The 20,520-nt window shown below is 49.5% G+C and overlaps 1 protein-coding gene across 1 annotated transcript in view; it reads right to left on the minus strand.

Moving 5' to 3' along the window:
* EXOC6B (exocyst complex component 6B) overlaps window positions 1-20,520 on the minus strand; it is a 345,342-nt gene that overhangs the window by 98,088 nt on the left and 226,734 nt on the right. Inside the window, exons 18-20 of the mRNA XM_017836875.1 lie at window positions 19,292-19,426; window positions 18,138-18,317; window positions 10,520-10,621 (exon numbers count right to left, since the gene is read on the minus strand). Of these exons, the coding sequence (XP_017692364.1) occupies window positions 10,520-10,621; window positions 18,138-18,317; window positions 19,292-19,426 (417 nt within the window). The remainder of the gene's footprint in view (window positions 1-10,519; window positions 10,622-18,137; window positions 18,318-19,291; window positions 19,427-20,520) is intronic.

Below are 20,520 nucleotides of genomic sequence, written 5' to 3' on the forward strand. Positions count from 1 at the left end.
GATCCAGGGGCAGCCACAGCTTCTCTGGGCAAACTGTGCCAGGGCCTCCCCACCCTCACAGTCAGGAATTCCTTCCCAATATCCACCAAAAACCACCCTCGTTCAGCTTGAAGCCAAAATGGACGCAAAAAACATGGAGAAACCCAAACATTTTGGGAATCCTATTTGTGTTTCCCAAAGCAAATCAAGGCTCTCTCCCGGTCGCCGTGTCCACCCTCGGACACTTCCCGAGTTCCTTGATGCCAAGCAGAGCCTGGACTTGGACACTTCCAGGGATGCAGGGGCAGCCACAGCTTCTCTGGGCAACACAGGAGGAGGAACCTGTTGGTGCCTCCTGCTTTTCCCCACAATCAGGTGGGATGTGGTCACTGAAACGCCAACACAAGTCCTACTGTAGCACAGGGAGCCCTTCCACCAACTCCCCAAGGAATTACCGCGGCTTTTCCATGGAAAATGGAGCCTGAAAGGCCTCAAACAGGCTCAGAATTTCCAATTATTTTTCTTTTTTTTTTTTTGCTACCAACAAAAATTTCCTTTTCGTGCACAAAAGCAGGCAACACAAAAGCAGGCCACAAAAATGCAAGTTCGTCAATATTAAATGTCCACTTTTCTATAAACACCCCAAGTTGTCCCAAAAATTTCAACACTGGCTTTGCTGACTTTCCCAATTCCTAAGGCAACACTGGAAGGGGGGATTTTGCAGGAGATGGAAAGGTGATGGTGTAATAACAAGGAATTGTTTGGTGGCACCAATCCTGGTGGATCCTTCCCGTGTGGACACTTCAGTCCCTGCAGAACCTCCCACGTCTCATCTCCTGCTCCAGATGCCTCTGGATCCTCTTGCTGCCCACGCCACAGCCCCAGATCCGTGGGCAAATCCAGCAAATCAGCTCTGGCAACTCCTGAGTGGAAATTTGGCTTGTCCATGTCATCCTGATTTGCCTTTTTTTTCTTTTTAAAACCAACTGTTCTGCAGTCGCTGAAAACGGCAAAAAAAACCCCAAAGCATCACCCCGATACATTAACACTTCCCAACCAGTCAACCCAAAGGTACAACAAGTACATTTATAAATGTTTTTAAGAGGTTTACTTAAGAAATAAATCCCTCATTAATTGCCCAGAAACCCATTTTCAATTGGACAAAGTGTTGTTTTTTTTTTTTTGTGGAGGTTTTTCGTTGCTTCCTTTTTTTTTTTTTTTTCTGGTTTGTTTCGGGGTTTTTTGGCTTTGTTTTAGCTGAAAAAAAAACAAAAAACCAACACCAAACACACAAAACCACATCAAAAAAATCTCCAAAAAAATCTCCAAGCCAAAAGCTGTGAGTCTGCACTCAACAACTTGCAAATAGATGTGTCTCCAGGAAAAAGGGACAAGTGAGAGCCCCAAGCAGGTCAGATAGTCAAGGAGACCAAGCCTGGTGGGTGGGTCAGTGCCACCTCAAACAGGGTGGTCTCCAAAGATGTCCCATCTGAAGGTTGGAGCTCAGTTGGCATCAATGACCACTTTGGTCACCAGGGCAAGTATCAGGAGAGCAACTCTTAATCAGCTAATTCTATTTTTTTTGGCTTTAGCACCCTTATTAAGAGGAAGAAATGCCCTTTTCCTCCCCAAATTGTGTTATGGAAAGAGGACAAGAGGAGACAAGTCCCTGGTTTCCAGCAGGGAATGTGCTCCAGGCTGAGCTTAACTCTGTGTTAGACTCGACCCATGTGGGACACGAGAGGTGAGTGATGTGTGAACATCAACAGCCACCCATTTCAGCCACTGCCAAGCTCCATATTCCACCTCTGGCTCCATGAAGTCATCCCAGGAGCTGAACACTGAGGCCATTGTGTGGATTTATGGACTTGGAAAAGGCAACTGGCGCCAAGTTACAAGTCGACGTTCATGTGGTTTTTTGGAATTTGCCAAGGAAAAGAAGGAGAAAACCTTCCAGCCAACAAGGGAAGGTTGCCCATGAGCAACGTTTGTGGGTTAGGGTTCCTGAGCACAGAGCAATGTCTGCTGGGGAAAGGGATGATCCTCTGCCTTGGACCCTTGGAATGCTCCTCAGCCTTGGACTCATGGGATGATCCTCAGCCTTGGACACTTGGATGCTTCTGAGCATTGGACCAATGGGATGTTTCCCAGCTTTGGACCCCTGGGATGCTCCTCAGCTTTGAAACTCTGGATGTTCCTCAACTTTGGATCCCTGGATGCTCTTCAGCCTTGGATCCTGGGATGCTCCTCAGCTTTGGACCCATGGGATGCTCCTCAGCCTTTGACCCTTGGGATGCTCCTCAGCTTTGGACCCCTGGGATGTTCCTCAGCCTTGGACACTTGGGATGTTCCTCAGCCTTGGATCCCTGGACATTTCTCAGCCTTGGACCTGTGGGATGTTCCTCAGCCTTGGATCCTTGGATGCTCCTCAGCTTTGGACTCCTGGATGTTCCTCAGCCTTGGACCCCTGGGATGATCCTCAGCCTTGGACCCCTGGGATGATCCTCAGCTTTGAACTCCAGGGATGTTCCTCAGCCTCAGACCTCTGGGATGCTCCCCAGCCTTGGGCCCACTGGATGCTCCTCAGCCTTGCACCTCTGGGATTCTCCTCACCTTGGACCCATGGGATGCTCCTCAGCATTTCCCAGGAATAAGAAGGGCCTCTTTCCCCCCAGGACCTGCCGTGCCAGAAGTGACCTGATGACCCAGAGTTTGTGGTTTAGGAAGAGGATCCATGTTCTGGGCAGGATGATCCTGGTTCCCCGGGCTGGGAGCAAGGCAGGTTGTGGAATCCATGGAAGAAGCTTCGGTGCCATGGGAAAATCACCAGGTTGAAGACAATTTTTCCCGTTGTAGCGTTTTCTGAGTGAAACTGGGAATTTTGGACCTCTGCTGACTTTGACCATCCCAATCATACCATCACTGCTTCCAGAGACAACCTGCCAGCACTGAGACACCTCAGGTTCACCACAGAAAACCTACAAAGAGCAGCAGTGCCAACAAACACAATCCCAAGTGGAATTTGCCTCCTGCAAAGCCCCACTCCCCCGGAAAGCTGAAGAGCCCAAAGAGCAGCTCCAACCAACCTGGAAGGCCACCATCCCTTGTCTGGAATGGGACAGCTTTCAGAATCCAGGGAAAGCTGAGTACGAGCCCACGTTTTAGTGGCTGCTTTACAGAGGTATTTAAAAAAAAAAAAAATCCACGGGGTGTCACTGCCAGGAGTAAACATTTACCACTTCTCTGCTATTTTGGGGGATTAAAGGGAAAACAGGCTGCCCCAGATCCGGCAGCACGACCAGCGCACGGCAAAGGGAGCTCCCAACAGGAGCAGAGTAGATAAAAAAAGGGAAAGGCGGGGGGGGGGGAATAAAAAAGCAAACATGGCAATTATCCAGCACCACAGAAAATAAACCAGCCCACTACCAAACCCCCCCTCACATTCCAAGAGAAGAGGAAAAAACCCCTGGCTGTGTCCAAGGTGCCCGAGGTCAACGGCTGGAGGCTGTTTTGGCTGGAAATGGTGGGAGCTCGAGGCAGAGGGGAAATCACATCAGGGGCGATGGTCACGACCAGCTCCCGCAGACGGAGCTGAAAGTGGCTTTTTAAAAAATATATAATGTTGGTTTATTCGGTTTGGAGGTTTTTCATAACAATTTGCAGAGTTACCAGCCCCATGGAAAGGTTTTTCCTGCATCAAGGAGTCCTGCACCTATAAACTGCATCTACTCACAAGCAGGAGCAACTACACCCCAAAGCACAACTCGAGGAGTTTGTAACCACCTAAAATTGTGGGATCCAGGATACCAGAGGCTCTGGGACAAGGTCGTGCTCAGGAACACGGGATTCTTCCCTCTCGGACTGTGCTGTCACAGTCAACAAGCCACAGCTACTTTATTATTTCTTTTTTTTTTTTTAATAGGAAAAATAAATAAACAGGAGGAAGGGCAGGGGGTGGAGAAGGGAAGTCCCTCGGGATGCAGCTGTCACCACCGAGCACGGGATCATTCCTTTGAACCCTTTTGGAGCCACACAAACACCCAAACCGGGCAGAGACCCCTCGTTGGAGCTCCGGGGTTTGCAGCAAAGCTGGGAGGCTGCTGGGGGGGGTATTTTACATATGGACATAAGTAAAATAAAAAGCTCAAGGAAAAGGAAGATTTCACAGCATGTGTCTTTTTTCCTTGCACAGAATCCCGAGGCAGGGCAGGATATTTTTAATTTAGTGGGTTTTAAGAGTCTAGAGCAGAGAAAGTTGTGTGCAAGGCTGGATAGTCCCCATGTTGGAGCATCCAGTGCTGTCTGGTCTCTTGGGATGCTCCAGAGATTGCTGGAAGGAGCTTCACACCAGGCACAGGAAAGTTAGGGATAGTACAGCGTTATGCCTTGAGAAACTCTAGGAATTAGAGGCTTTATCCTTGGGAGCCACTGGATTTAACTGCAGGCTCATTAATCATGTAACCACCTGATCCCAACGTTCCCACCAGGAGCAACAGGGATCCTGTTGCTCCAGGGATCCAGGGACCTTAAAGACCATCCAGTTCTGACCCCCTGCCATGGGCAAGGACACCTTCCACGAGCCCAGGTTGCTCCAACCAGGTTCCTGTTGGCAGCCTTTCCCTGGAACTAAATATTAATTTTCCAACATTTCCATGTGTTCCCGAGCAAACACTGCAGGAAAACACGAGCAGCAGACCAAGGAAGGATGAGGAGCCAGGGGTTGATCTCTTCTCCCAAGGAACAAGTGACAGGATGAGGGGAAAGGGCCTCAAGTTGCACCAGGGGAGGTTTAGGTTGGATACTAAGGAAAATTTCTTCATGGAAAGTGCAGTCAGATTTTGGAACGGGCTGCCCAGGACAGTGGTGGAGCCCCCATCCCTGGAGGGATTTAAAGTCACGTGGATGTGGCACTTGGGGACACGGGTCAGTGGTGGCCTTGGCAGTGCTGGGGAACGGTTGGACTGATGATCTCAGAGGGTTTTTCCAACCTCAGTGATTCCACGAATCCACAGAATCATGGAATGGTTAGAGTTGGAAGGGACCTTTAAGATCATCAAGTCCCACCCCCTGCCATGGGCAGGGACACCTTCCACTAGACCAGGTTGCTCCAACCCAGCCTTGGACACTTCCAGGGATCCAGGGGCAGCCACGGCTTCTCTGGGAAATCCATTCCAGGGCCTCTCCACCCTCACAGCCCAGAATTCCTTCCCAATATCCCATCCAAATCTCCCCTTTTCCAGTGGGAAGCCATTCCCCCTTGTCCTGTCCCTCTAGACCCTTCTCCAAATCCCTTCCCAATATCCATCGAAATCCACCCTCTTCCAGCCTGAAGCCAAAACGGACACAAGAGACACGAAGCAACCCTCACTTTTTGGGGTCCTATTTGTGTTTCCCAAAGCAAATCAAGGCTCTTTCCTGGTCCCTGTGTCCACGATCCGGGACTTTCCCAGTCCCTTGATGCAAAGCAGATCCGTGGCCCGACCGTGATCGGAGCGCACGGCTCCGAACCGGAACAAGCGAGACACACACACACACAAAAAAAAAAAAATGGACATATTTCATCCTCCTCTTTTGTGGCTTTTATTTTCTTTTGTCTTCGCTTTGGGAATAACATTCTTTCCATTGGGAAGAGCCTTGATTTTCCATTAAATACAAAGCAGCTGCCATTTTGGAAACAAAAAGTTGATTAAACACAGATTTATATTTTTTTTATATTATTATTTCTTCCCCCCCTAAACGTAGGAAGAAGCGGGAGCCACGTTTCTTTCAGCTGATTTATCGGGGCAAAGCATCTGCCAACCATGGCAGCGGGAAGACTTGAAAGAGAGGGAATGGGATCATCTTTCCCGGATAATTTTATAATTATAATTTGACGTTGTAGAAAAGGGAAAGGATCCCCAGGCTTGGAGCGCGGTACCCGTCCCCCGGGACGCTGACACCGGGGGTTCCTCACCCTTCACACACACAGGGATGCTCCAGATTCCCCATTTACGCAGATTCCTGCTGGCCGGGATGCCGAGGGAACGTCGGCGTGACGTACGGATGCCGGGGGGGAAACGCAACCAGCACGCGGCTTGAGGGCCAGATGTGGAGCAGACTGGAGAAAAGGATGAGATCAAGACACCAAAAAATAAAAAAAACCCAAACCACCCACTCCATGAGCCATCAAAGCTCCATCCAGCAGATTTTCCACGTTCCAAGCAGACCCGATCCATGAGTGACCAACACAAGCGGCGTCGGAATCTTTGACCTTATCCCAAAAAATAAATCACGTGTTGGATTTTCAATATTTAGGTGTTATGCTTTAGAGAACAGGGAGAAGATGGAAGAAACGGAGAGATGGATGGGGAAAGCTGTAGGAATCAGTGATACTTTGGTTTTTAATTAACCCCCCCCGGGTTCTCCTTATTTAGAGCCCTTCGTGAAACACAGTGGAGACGGACCCCGGAGACCACGAGAAATCCATAAGGATTTGCTCTTTTCAAGGCTTTTCCTCTGTTGCTATTACATCCAACCAAGGCTGGAATATCCAGGGAGAACATAGCTCTGTGGAAAGACACCTGTGATGGTGGATTTGGTGTCCTTCAACCACGCCAACGACACTCAACAGCGCTCTGAACGATGATCCCAAGCACCCAACGCTGCTCCAAGAACCCTCATTCCAAGTGATCCCTGCACAGGGACTCCAAAGGACATTGCACTTGAATTTGGGTTCCTCTAGGGCAGGGGGGTCTCCTCCCAGGCAGGGAGGTCTCCTCTTTTAAGGAGGAGGTAGTGGAGGGTTTAGAAGAAGATTTGCTGTTCATCGACGTTCCTTTGAACATTCCCAACTTAAGAGCCTCGGAAGAGCCAGTGGATGGAACCAGAGGAAAGCAGAAAGTCTATTATTTCACTTAAATTCCCTAAAGTATAAAAAAACCCCAAACTAACCCAAACTTTATCTTCAGGTAGGATTTTTGGAAGGTACAGGCCGAGGAAGGAGAAGGAATATTTGGATTCCTTACTCCAAAGGATGGATTTTTGCCAAATCCCCCATCCCACAACATCTCCTTCTCGGTGGATGGAGGCGCATAAAAAAAACAAGCGTCAAACAGCTTAAAAAATCCAAGTTTGGGAACTAAAAATCCAAGCCAAACATGCCAAGGTGACCCCACAGAGGGAAGCAATGCCCAGGGAAGCGTGAACACCCTGGTTTCGAGGATTTATGGGACTGGGCATTTGAGCTTCAATTAATTTTCCAAGTGCTGAAAGCAGACAAGAAACCATGTAATTACAGGATAACTTGGCTTACCCAGACTCAGCTTAAGCGGCGCTCCCGGGTTAATCAGAGGTCAGCGTTCCCCCAGCCAACCCCGCTAAATCCATGGGATTTGAACACTCTGCTCCTTGCCTTAAAGCAACCACCAGTCCTCATTCCCACCCCTTCGTTTTGGTAAGCATTTGGGATTTTGGAGGCACTTGAGAACACCAGGAAAGCCCTGCTCCAGTCCATCTTCTCCCCCTCAAAGCACCCGCGTTTTAAGGGAATTTTGCCCAACTTTCAAGGCAAGCCACCCCTTAAAAGACTTGGACCCCCTCTGGAGAGCAGAGGAAACCCCCTGAGGACCATCCAGGGAGGATTTGGGATGCTGCTCGTGCCCTGTCCATGTCCACATCCGGGAAATTCGCTTTTTTTAACGCACATCTGTACCTACAACACCAAGAAACTTCCAGGATTGGCCACAACTCCTTCCCACGTTAAACCCTTATAATCCTTCCCTCGTCCTGCTGCTTTGTGCGATCCAGTTTTTAGTTTTCCACCTCTTGCAGACACGCAGATCGGCGATTTACTCCCACCAATTAATCCCAACTACCTAAAAGGACTGAAAATTAGGAGGGTGACGAGGAAAATTACGACTCTGTGGCAGTAAAGAACAAACCCAAGTAAGAGCAGCCCGGCAAAATCCCGCCATGTAACGGGATTACTCCATCCCTGACCCTTTCCAGGGGAGCTCCAGGTATTATTTTCCATTGATTTACCTTAATGAAAGCAAAGCCCCCCTCTCTGTAGGAAGCTGACTCCAGAGCTGTCTAGGCACTGGATTCAATTAAAGGAATAAATACATCTGGCTTCGAAATGGCTGGAATTCTGGAAAAGCCAGAGGCGGGAGAGCTCTTTGAGTCTCTCCCTCGGAGGCTGCGCCCTGAGGACACCACGGAGGGTGGGTGACACCCAACACCGCTCCTGGAAAGGCAGGGAATCTTTTCACCCCCAGTTCGGGGTCCTGGGGGGGTTGACGACCCTTTTCAGCCCAACCTGTCAGGCCTATGAGGCATTTAGGGCCTGTGGGGTGTATGGGGTCTATGTGGTATAGGGGGTCTATGGGGTTGGTGAGGCCTATAGGGTGTATGGGGTCTATGAGGCCTATGGGGTGTAATGGGGCCTTTAGGGCTACTGAAGCCTATGGGGCCTGTGGGGTATATGGGGACTATGGGGCCTATGGGGTGCATGAGGTCTACAAGGCCCATGGGCCCCCCTCCCTATAGGGCTAGTGAGGCCTATGGGGCCTTTAGGGTTAGTGAAGCCTAGGGCATTTATGGGGTACATGGGGACTATGGGGCTAGTGAGGCCTATAAGGCCTATGGGGTATATGGGGACTATGGGGCTAGTGAGGCCTATAAGGCCTATGGGGTACATGGGGACTATGGGGCTAGTGAGGCCTATGGGGCCTATGGGGCTAGTGAAGCCAATGGGGTCTATGGGGTATATAGGGTCTATAAGGCCTATGGGGTGTATAGGGTCTATAAGGACTATGGGATGTATAAGGTCTATGGGGCTAGTGAGGCCTATGGGGCCTGTGGGGTGTATGGGGTCTATAGGGCATATGGGGTCTATAGGTTAGTGAGCCCTATGGGGCCTGTGGGGTATATGAGGCTTATTGGGGCCTATGGGGCTAATGAAGCCAATGGGGCCTATGGGGTATATAGGGTCTATAAGGCCTATGGGGTCCACAGGGTCTATGGGGCTTATGGGGCATAGGATTTGGAGAGGCACTGTGAATTGGAGGGGTGGGAGGTCAAAGGGCACTTGGGGGCTCCCCAGAGCACCAGGGGAGGAGAGCAAGGGGTGGCCCCGGGGTGAGGATGAGAGGCTGGAGGAAGAGATGGGGAGGGTGGAAAGACCTCAGTTTTGGGGGGGTCATAGGGCTTGGGGGGAAACATGGACACTGGAGGGGGGCGCCCCAAATTGTGGAGGGGAGGAGAGGGAAAGAGCTGGGGCTGGGAAGGGGTGAGACTGGGATGGAAGAATGATGTGGGGGTTCTGCAGGGCAGAGGTCCTGGTGGGCAAGAGAGCAGGGTCGGGGCTTTTGGAGGGGGTCAAAAGGGGGATCCTGGGAACTCCTGACCCATCAGCCTCACCACAGGGGATTCCTGGAGCATCCCTGCCTGTTCCCTGGCTCCAACCCTCCCAGCTTTGATGGGAGCCGGCCCCAAACTGCTTTAACAAGGCTCTTTCTTCCCAGAAGCTGGTGTTGATTTGAGCCCTCGATGTTGGCTTAGAACCCCCCGGGTGCCCAGAGCCTGTAAATGCTCCAGGCTTAGTTTCCAGGAAAAAGGGGGACAAGCATCCAGCTGTGGCGTGGAATATCAATGTTTCCAAGGCAGTTCCAGTGGAGAGCAGGGGCTAAAGGCTGGGAAGCAGAAGCTGGGATTGAGGCTCATCTCACACCGACTAAAATCCAAGGCAGGCTTTGCTCACACGTGCCTTGGTTTGCAGCCATGGGAATAGAGGAAACAAGGTGGCTCAGGAGCACCTTGTTTGCGATCTATCCGTAGAAATGCCGCGAGGATTTTCCTCCCGCACATGGAACAAGCAGAAATGACGATTACAGGGGGTTGTTGAACCAGAAGGTTGGTCCTAAAGGTCTCCTTCACTGTTTTTTTTTGGTGCTGATCACCCTGATCCACACAAGGAGGGAGTAAAGGTCAAGGATTCACAGTGGCTTTGGGATAAAATCATAGAATCATGGAATGGTTTGGGGTGGAAGGGGGCCTTAAAGATCATTTAGTTCCACCCCCCTGCCATGGGCAGGGACACCTTCCACTAGAGGAGGTTGCTCCAAGCCCTGTCCTCGCACTCCAGTCCAAGGGAAGGCTTAGTGGTCCAAGCTCCAGGTTGGAGCACTTAGACCAGGAGGAACATCAGGCTGGAATTCCCAGGGAGGATTTCTCTGCACAGAATACAGGCGGGATTTTACAAACACCTTTTCACTTGCAAGCAGAGGGTGAAGGTCTCCATCATGCTTTCCCTAATAACAGGCATTTCCCTTAATCCCCTGCAAATTTAAGGGGATAAAAGGAGCCATTTAAATGTTCTAAAATCAGCAATTTAGCGATGCCACTGCGACAACACATTTGTGGGCGACCCGTTGGGAAGGAAACCCCTCCCCTTGCTCTCTTCTTTATCACAGGATCACACAATCATTAATCCTATTGATTTAAACTTTTAATCACTCTTTTCCTTTCCTCTTTTCTGTGAGGAAGGACCTTTTCTGGTTCAATTCCCCCCCCCAACACCGGAGGTGAGAGCAGAGCAGACCAGACGCGCACGACACACAAGCCTTGTACTCACCGACATGGTAGAGTGGGCATCTACCTCCCCCTACAGAGGACAACACAGGGAGGTCAAAGTCAAAGGCAGAAGAGAAGCAAAGCAACAGGAGAAAGGCAGAAAGGTTCACAGTGGTCATTTTTGAGGTCCCTTTGTAGCAGCAGTTGGCAAAGTTATTAAGAAAGCAAAATACGGGCCCGTTCGACCTGGGTTAAGGAGGGCGAGGAGGAAAATAAAGGACCATGAGAGTAGTTTTAAGTATCATGGAATGGTTTGGGTTGGGAGGGATCTGAAAGACCATCTGGTTACACCCCTTGACGTGGCAGGGACACCTTCCACCAGCCCAGGTTGCTCCAAGTCCCGTCCAACCTGGTCTTGAACACTGACATCCACAGCTTCTCTGGGCAACCTGGGCCAGGGTCTCACCACCCTCCCAGCCAGCAATTCCTTCCCAATATTCCATCTATCCCTGCCCTCTGGCAGTGGGAAGCCATTCCCTGTGTCCTGTCAGTCCATCCCTTGTCCAAAGTCCCTTCTCCAGCCTTCCTCCATTCCCTGCCAGCACACGTTCCCGTGCCTCGGCTCTCCCACCTGGAAGTGATGGATGTCAAACCCTAGTGAGTGACAGCCGGGAGCAGCTCCATAAAAACTCGCTCAGCCCTCCCAAGGGCAAAGGGACCTTATTTAAGCGCAGCCAGGACTTGTGCAAACCCAAAGAAGGTGACTTTGGTGCTCACACCACGTTTTCATGACGGTTATTTTCCACTTGGGTCCCTCCCAACGTGGTCGAGGCTGCGGTTGGTGCAAAGTTCAAGGCATTTCACCTCCACACACGGTGCCCGGGCTTATAAATATTACAGGGGGATTTGACTTTTTAAAATAAAAACATAGGTAATCGTTCTGTCGAAAAAGAAAATAAACACTCGCAGAGCTCTTTCTACCAGGGCAAGAGAGCTGCCGGGGTCGGCGCGTTCGCGAGCGAGCGGGGAAGAGGTGCCAAGAGAAGGCGAAAAAACTCGTGGCTCCAGCTGAAATCTGTGCCTGCCATCTGGCAAAAATAAGCAGAAAAGGGGGAAAAAAATAGGGGGGGGGAAGAAAGGGGAGGAAAAAAGGAAAAAAAAAAGCCCTTTGGAGAGTTCCCACTGAACTGCTCCGGACGGCAGAGGTTGGAGCTCGGTCGATCGCTGAAAGATTGCTTCCCCTTCCCGGGTCAGCATCACCTCTTGACCTGCCCTGATTACCTTCCAAAGGAGGTTATCGAGATACAAGACTAACAGAGGATTAAAGGAAACTTAAAATAAAAACAAAACACCCCCCTCGCCCCCCCTTCCCCTCAGCCCCGCTCCCCTCCCCCAGGAAAACATCCTTGCTTTGTTAACCTGACAGTTCCCGGGAGGTGTTGACACAACCCTCCATCTCTGAGGAGCTTAATGTCAACAAATCAGTGTGTTTGGAGTAGCCCTGTCAATGCGATTTACATTAACTTGTCTAACAAGAAATAAAAACAACAATCAGCCATCAAAGACAAAGGGCTTTTTCAGTCATTCTTTTCAAAGTATCAGGCTGGAAATGTTCATTTTTGGAGGCCGTGGCCCTGCCGTGCTTGCTGAAAACCAGAAACCACCTTTTTTTTTTTTCCCCCCTCTTTCTCCTGAAATACTTGGGGGGTTTTTAACTCAATTTTTTTTCTCCCCTTTAAAAAAACCGAGTATTTTCTTTTAAAGGAGCCCCGAGCATCCCATATTAATAAAGCTCCACAGCAGCAGTAACTGACTCTCCCTGGTTAACTCAGGAAGAGGTCGGCCTGGAAAGCCAAAATGTTAATTATGCTTTGATTTCCATCAGCGCTTTTATTTGCTTTGAGACTGTTTCGGGCACTTAGAGGAGCATTTTCAAATTGTGGCTCTAAACCACCATGACAATTCCATGCAGCCCTGGAATGCATCCCGAAACCCCGGGAACTTCACCGTGAACTTTTCCTGCCCCCACACCCCCCCCCCAGCACACGCTGTACCCACCGACGTGCCCGGCACCATCCCGGAGCAACGCTGCAAAATGCAAATGAATTCCAGGAATTCCCAACAACTTAGTGGTTCTCATCATCCTCCCACAAGGTCTACTCTTGATGCTCTAAAGGAAAAATTAGGGATGGCAGTTCCTGCTCGAACTCCAGAGGAAGAGGAGGCTCTTCAGGCAGCTCCACGAGCCGGGATTTTGGGATGGGTCGTTTTTTTGCTGCTTGAACCAGGTGACCTGGGTGCTCAGAGAGGTGGGTGGATGCCCCATCCCTGGAAAAATTCAAGGCCAGTTGGACAGGGCTCTGAACAACCTCAGATGTGATGAGAATCATGGAATATTCTGACTTGGAAAGGACCCACAAGGATCAGAGTCCAACTGAAGGGTCCATATGGGGATCTGATCTAGCTGAAGGTGTCTCTGCTTATTATGGGGAGTTGCACCAGATGACCTTTAAAAGTCCCTTCCCAAAATTATTCTGTGGCCTCCAGTGGTCCTTCAACCATTACAGAATCACAGAATCATGGAATATTCTGACCTGGAAGGGACCACAAGGATCAGAGAGTCCAACTCTCAACTGAACAGCCCATAAGGGGATCTCTCTTATTGAAGATGTCTCTGCCTATTATGGGGAGTTGCACCAGATGACCTTTAAAACTCTCTTCCCAAAATTATTCCACGGCCTCCAGAGGTCCTTCAACCATTAGAGAATCACAGAATCATGGAACATTCTGAGCTGGAAGGGACCCACAAGGATCAGAGAGCCCAGTTCTTAAGGGAATGGCCCACACAGGGATCTGATCTAGTTAAAGATGTCCCTGCTTATTACGGGGTGTTGCACCAGATGACCTTTAAAGGTCCCTTCCCAAAATTATTCCATGGCTTCCAGAGGTCCCTCAACCATTGCAGAATCACAGAATATATGGAATTGGAAGGGACCCATGGAGTCCCACTCTTAAGTGAATGTCCCACACAAAGATTGAACCCCCAACCCTGGTGTTATCAGCACCCTGCTCCGACCAACTGAGCTCATCCCAGGGTTTATTTTCTGGGATTCCTAATAAATCCAGGAAAATTTCAGCCATTCACACATCCCAAAAGGGAAACACAAGACCCAAATCTTGGCTGGGAGCTGCCTTTCAGCTCACTCAGCACCTCTGCTCCTCCTCACCCCCTCTCCAAAACAGAGTCACACGGATCTTCCAAGGCCACTTGACCTGCCCTGGGCGAGTGGGAGCCTTGACCCCAGGAAGGTTTTCCTGCCACTGGGACAATGGGATTCCTCCCACCCATCCCAGGGAGGGCATTTCTGCAGGCTCAGGGTTTTGGGTTTAGTTTTATCCCAGGATGGAGCTTTTTGGGAGGGATAATTTTAGCGCCATAACCACCGACGTGCCCGGGCCGGGGTCCTTTGAGCAGCAGGTGAAGGTGGAATTCCGGGTGGAATTCCAGCTCCTGACGCTTACTCAGCTCCTGACACTTTCTTTCCAAAAAAACTGCGGCTTCTAACACCAGGAAAAACACTTTTCCCTTGTTAAAAATTGTGTAAATTCAGGAATGTACCCAAATATCAGCTCTGGAATGTGGTGGCAGCTCCAAAGCAGGAGATGAGAACGGGAAGGGATGGATGGAGCTGCAGAAAGGAAGGAGAAGATGCTCCAAGGATTCCTCATCCAGGGATGGGGCACTTGCTTTTCTCCAGGAGACACTGGAAATCCTGGATTTTAGAGCTGCACCAGGCTGAAAACTCATTTCCAGCAGGGAAGCAACTCCTCTTAAATCCCAACACCACAGTGATTTATTATTTGTGTGTTATAAAAAAATAAAAGGAAATAAAATGAAATGAAATTTAAAAAAAGTAAAATATAATATAATACAAAATAAAGTTTAAAAAGTAAAATTAAAAAATGAAATAAAATCAAAGAAAATAAAAAAAAAGAAAACAAAATAAAATAAAGTAAAATAAAGTAAATAAAAATACATAAAAATGCAAAAAATAAAATAAATTAAATAAAGTGAAATAAAAATACATAAAATAAAATAAAGTGAAATAAAAATATATAAAAATGCATAAAATAAAATTTAAAAAGTAAATAAAAATACATAAAATAAAATAAAGTAAACTAAAGTAAATAAAAATACATAAAATAAAGTAAAATAAAGTAAATAAAATACATAAAAATACATAAAATAAAATAAAGCAAAATAAAATAAATAACAATACATAAAATAAAATAATGTAAAATAAAGTAAATAAAATAAATAAAAATACATAAAAAAATAAAAAATAAAATAAAATAAAGTAAAATGAAGTAAATAAAAATACGTAAAATTAAAGTAAAATAAATATATCTTTTATCCTATCATTAGCTCTACTGCTCATATTTTGGGCTGGATTTGGATCAGCAGTATAGAAACAGCTCCACCTTTCCCCAGCAATCCTGAAATATCCTCTTGGAGTCGTAATTCACCCTTTTTATGGAGACTGTTCCTTCTCCCCTCTCACTCTCTCCTTTCACAGCTGAAGCTCATCCCACATTTTTGGTGCTTTCCCAACCATCTCCATCATTTTCCTGCCTGGCTTTAGACACGTGGGGGCTTCTACACAACTTATTTCCCACATTTCATCAGCAAAGGGCAGGAATTTCAATGTCTTCCTAAATAAGCCACTGGAAAAAGATCCTTGAACCCTAAAAGGACAAAGAACCAGAGACCCTAAAGGATCTGGAGGCCCTTTTAGGTCCACCCTGGTTCTTCCTGGCTTGTTCCTCCCCACCACAGCCTGCAAGGGGATGGAGGGACCCACCAATAACAGGCAGTGGTGGCGTCTCCACACTCCTCTGAAGGAAGAAATTCCAATATATATCAAAAATTCCCAGAGCCACCTCTCCTACAAGGCTTTGGAGGAGACCCCCAGCTCCCCACAGCCCTTGGCAGCATCTCCCTGAGGGACCTCCCCGGCTCCCAGGGCTGCCAGGAGCCTTCTCCTCAGCTGGGTCCTGCACTTTGGCCACAACAACCCCCAGCAGCTCCAGGCTGGGGAGAGGGGCTGGAGAGCAGCCAGGCAGGAAGGGAGCTGGGAGTGGGGATAGACAGGGAGCTGAACAGGAGCCAGAGTGTGCCCAGGGGGACAAGAGGGCCAATGGATCCTGGCCTGGCTCAGGAACAGGGTGGCCAAGAGGTCCAGGGAAGTGATTCTGCCCCTGGACTCAGCGCTGGTGAGGCCACCCCTGGAGTGCTGTGTCCAGTTCTGGGCCCTCAGCTCAGGAAGGACATGGAGGGGCTGGAGCAGGTCCAGAGGAGAGCAACGAGGCTGGGGAAGGGACTGGAGCACAAGTGCTGGGAGGAGAGGCTGAGGGAGCTGGGGCGGCTCAGCCTGGAGAAGAGGAGGCTCAGGGGAGACCTCCTCACTCTCTGCAACTCCCTGACAGGAGGGGGGAGCCAGCTGGGGGTTGGGCTCTTTTCCCAGGCAACCATCAGCAAGACAAGAGGGCTGGGTCTTGAGCTGTGCCAGGGGAGGTTTAGGTTGGAGATTAGGAAGAATTTCTCTCCAGAGAGGGTGCTCAGCCATTGGAATGGGCTGCCCAGGGAAGGGGTGGATTCTCCATCCCTGGAGGTTTTTAAGCTGAGACTGGATGTGGCATCAGTGCCATGGGCTGGGAACCACGGCGGGGTTGGATCAAGGGTTGGACTTGATGATCTCGGAGGTCCCTTCCAACCCAGCTAATGCTATGATTCTGTGGTTCTATGATTCTATCCATCTCGGTGCTTTTTAGAGCAATGAGTGTCCTCCCAACCCCCCCAGACAATCCCAACTCACTCCAAGAGGAAATATTAATATTTAAGGAAGACAAATTGCTCCAGGTCCAACCTCATCCATCACCATGGGCTCCCTCCCCGGCCTCATCTCTCCTGCTGGTCGAGCTCCATGCTCCGCTGCAGACACCAATCTCCCTGTCTAATCCCATTAAGCATTCCCAGTAGGATTCCTGGGAGTGGTCTCCGCCCCTGTGGAGCATCATCTCCCTTTTTCTGAGGAGAACTCCAGCCATTTCCAAGCACCTCCTGGCTCCGGAAGGTCCCCACACCCAGGCCATGCTCAGCCACACTGCCCAGATGCCAGTGGAGGGGACTTTTTGGCAACAAACCTGGATGAGAAGATGGATAAAAGCCCTTCCAATCCCACTGCACAGGAGGCAACACTTTATTTAGCAGTTTATTCCAGAGATAACAGAGCTAAGGAAGCCCCTTCTCCCCAACAACACCAGGAAAGCCACTTCCATTTCCCTTTCCATCCACAGCAAATCCTCAGCTCCATCCTGCTCCCGGACCTTCCTATTGGGAATGGGATGGCCAAAGACAGGAGCACAACTTTGGGGCTGTAACACCTCCTAAAACAGCTCTGGAGGGCTGGAACAACCTTCCAGAAGAGGAATCACAGGGAACAAACAAGCAGGATGAAGAAAACCACCGCTGGGGACTGTTAAATCTTCTCTTCCTGTTTATACCCAAGTTCATGAAAGATGCCCAGTGTGCCCAGTGTGGGCACAATCCTGGGCACCCAGGAACAACAAATAAATCACAGGCCCAGTAAAAAAGATCTGAAATTTGCTTTTAGAACAACTAAAAGCAGAGTTCAGTGGATTTGCTGTTCCAAAATACCTGCTGATCCCAGATCCTCCTCCGGGTATACCCAGACAGCTCAGAACAAATCTTATTTAAAGAGGGGGGAAAAAAAAGCTTTTTGAGCAAAAATGAAACTCCCTGATGATTCTGTTTTTCCTACCCAACAAGACACTACTCAGCCAAGTGCAAAAAGCAACACAAACCACATTTTTGATGGCAACAACAGCATAAACACACGGGGGTATTTTAGACAGCGGGGAGAAGAAAGAAACACAGGCTGCCTTCCAACGGAGCAGGATTTTGATGGAAGGCACCAGTGGCTTGACAAACACTTGGAAATGTATCTGTAGTTCAAATAAGACACTCAGAGAGTGGATATCTTGAAAAAAAGAAATGCTGGATGGCCATCAAGCTGAACGTTAAAATAGCCAAAATCACAGAATGTGCTGAGCTGGAAGGGGCCCCCAGGGATCATCCAGTCCTGCACAGGCCCAGCCCCAGGAGTCCCCCCCTGTGCCCCAGAGGATCAGCCAAACCCTCCTGGAGCTCTGGCAGCCTTGGGGCTGTGCCCACTGCCCTGGGGAGCCTGGGCAGTGCCCAACCAGCCTCTGGGGGAAGAACCTTTCCCTAAAAATACAGGTGGGAAGTGAAGGATGACCCTCCTGGTGCACGGTGGGCTGTGATGGTGCCTCAGTTGTGTGTAAAGAGACCTGCAAACAACTGGGGAGACTCTCAGGAAACCCAACTCTTGGGAACACGTGAAATATGCGTTACTTTAAAACTGGATTATTGTTTTTTACATCAGAACCGGCAGCACGAGGCCCCATTTCCACCACGCTCCATCGAGTCTGAGCAACCCGGAATTCCGACGACACCGTGGGATGCCTGGATCGGAACAGGAAGGGAGTTGGCGGCGGCGCCTTACCGGGAGGTGGGTGAACACGGCGAAGGTGCTGCGCAGGAAGCCGATGAGATCCACCAGGTAGTCGCTGGCCCGGCTGCCCGGCTCCAGGGCCATCCAGTCGTAGTCTGCCAGCTGCAGGAACTGGTCGATCTTCTGGTTGAGGTTGGTGTAGATCTCCTCCTCGGCCGCGTGCCGGGCGTCCTGCGAGGGACACGCTGCGTGGGGTGGGGTCTCCACACCACAAATCCTCCCTCTCAGGCCTAAAGGTGGCACAGCCCGAAGCTCAGGGAGCACCCACAAGGCTGCTGAAGCCTCAGGGCAGTCAGGCTGGTGGGACAGGTGCCACCGGGTCCAGGGGGATTCTGCCTCTGAAGCAACCTCGGGACAAATCTAGTGGAGGATGGAAGAGGAACATCCCGTATGGAAAAGGGTTGAGACCCACCAAACCAAAAGGTGTGGGGTGCAGGAGGCCACAGAGGAGACCCCCTGCCAAAACAAGGCAGAAAACTCAGCTTTAGGCCAAATAGGTGGGTGATGCCAGAATGGACTTCCCCGAGGACAGATCTTAGTCTCCTGCTGAGTTATCCCAAGGGCAAAGCTCACCCAACCAATTCCCTGCTGTTCCCATGGGACAAAATTCAAACACCCCACACTTGACCCATCATGGCCTTAAGATTCCACACAAAGTATGTGTGTGAACACTCCTGGGGTAGGATTTCAAGACTGGGAAGTCTGGGAGTTCCTGTCAGCCTCGATTTTTAGGGAATGCTGCTAAAAGGAGTGCAAAGGTACAGAAATGTAAAGCTCTGGAAGCCTGTTCTCCCTTGGGGTTGAGAGGTTCATGGCCAGACATGAACAGCAAAATGAAAATTCATTTTAAAAATAAATAAATTATCAGGCTTTTGGTCAAAAGCCTAATGATAATGATGATTATTATTATTATTATTATTATCATCATCATCCTTTAGATAATCAGGGCTGTAAGTCAAGGCTACAAACTCTCAGGATCTCGACAAAAGCAACACTGAGAAGGAACCCAAAAGTGACGGCACAAACTTCCCAAAATATGACCAAACCATCTTCTGGCTCAGCCCAGCTGCCTAAAACTCCAAATCCACGCTCTCCAACTGCCCACCAGCAGCTCCTCCTGGAGGTGGAGCCCCTGGATTTCTCACCTTGAAGGTGGTGGTCCCGTAGAGCTTCGTCGTGTGCACGGTTTCCGGAAGCACGTTGGTGATGTTGGTGATGAATTCCTCGAGGAACTTGCAGGATTTCTCCAGATGGGTCGTGTTTATAATAATCTGCACGAGCTGTAAAGGCAAAAAACAAAAAAAAAGGGGGGGGTTCAACTGTGGTGCTCACAAAGCCAGGGAGGTTAAATCCGAGGTTAAATCCAAGGAATTCTGGCGTGAAAAGCCGGCGCTGTGCAAACACAGCGAGCTTTGCTCCGGACTCAAAGTGTCTCCTCCTTTACCAACAGCAGAAACTTAAATAAAAGATAATTTGGGGGTGAAAGCCTTTCCCATGACAGCCACTGACACCACGAGAGATGATTATTTTTAATGACTTTCCTACGCTCAGCTGTCACTCAGGGCTCGTGTCAGCCCTGCCCGAGCACGACAGGCCTCCCAAAAAAAAACTGCCCTGACAAATCAGAAGGCAAAAAAAAGTCTTCTGTCTGCCAATGAACCCTAAATAACCCACACCTGGAGTGACACCCAGCAGCATCACACCGAGGCAAAACAAAGAAACCACCAGGTTTGGCTTTTGGGAGGGTGCTGGTGGCGACCAGATCTCTCCCAGACCCAGAAGGCATCATAATGCTGGATTAATTATAATTGTTGTAGAACTATTATTAAGTTATAATTGAATTGGTGGAGCGTGGTGTGGTCGTCTGGAGCCACCTCCTCTACAGGACTGGTTTTGAAACACTCACAAATGTGAAAGAGATTGGATTAATCAGTGATTTAAGTGATTTAGGCACAGGAACATTGAAGTGACACTACAAAAGATCACAGAGTCCAACTCTTGGTGGTGCTGGATGACATGGGAAGGGTGATGCTCACATCAGGGAGGTTCAGTGTGGATATCAGGACAACAAAGTCAATGGGAAGGTGGTGCAGGACTGGAACAGGGTGCCCAGAGAAGCTTTGGGACCTCTGTTTGGGAGAAAGGAAAAGTCAGGTGAGAAATCCACGGCTGATATGATCCAAGTGAGCGATGATCCCAATCCCAGGGGGAGGTCGGAGAAGAGGAGACTGAGGGGAGACCTCACTGCAGTTCAACTGCCTGGGCAGGGGCAGAGGAGGGGCAGGGACTGAGCTCTGCTCTGGGGGGACCAGGGACAGCACCAGGGAATGGCTGGAGCTGTGCCAGGGCAGGCTCAGGTTGGATCTTAGGGAAA

Source organism: Lepidothrix coronata, unplaced genomic scaffold (assembly GCF_001604755.1).
Source record: "Lepidothrix coronata isolate B3197 unplaced genomic scaffold, Lepidothrix_coronata-1.0 Scaffold287, whole genome shotgun sequence".
In the NCBI taxonomy this organism is placed as follows: Eukaryota; Metazoa; Chordata; class Aves; order Passeriformes; family Pipridae; genus Lepidothrix; species Lepidothrix coronata.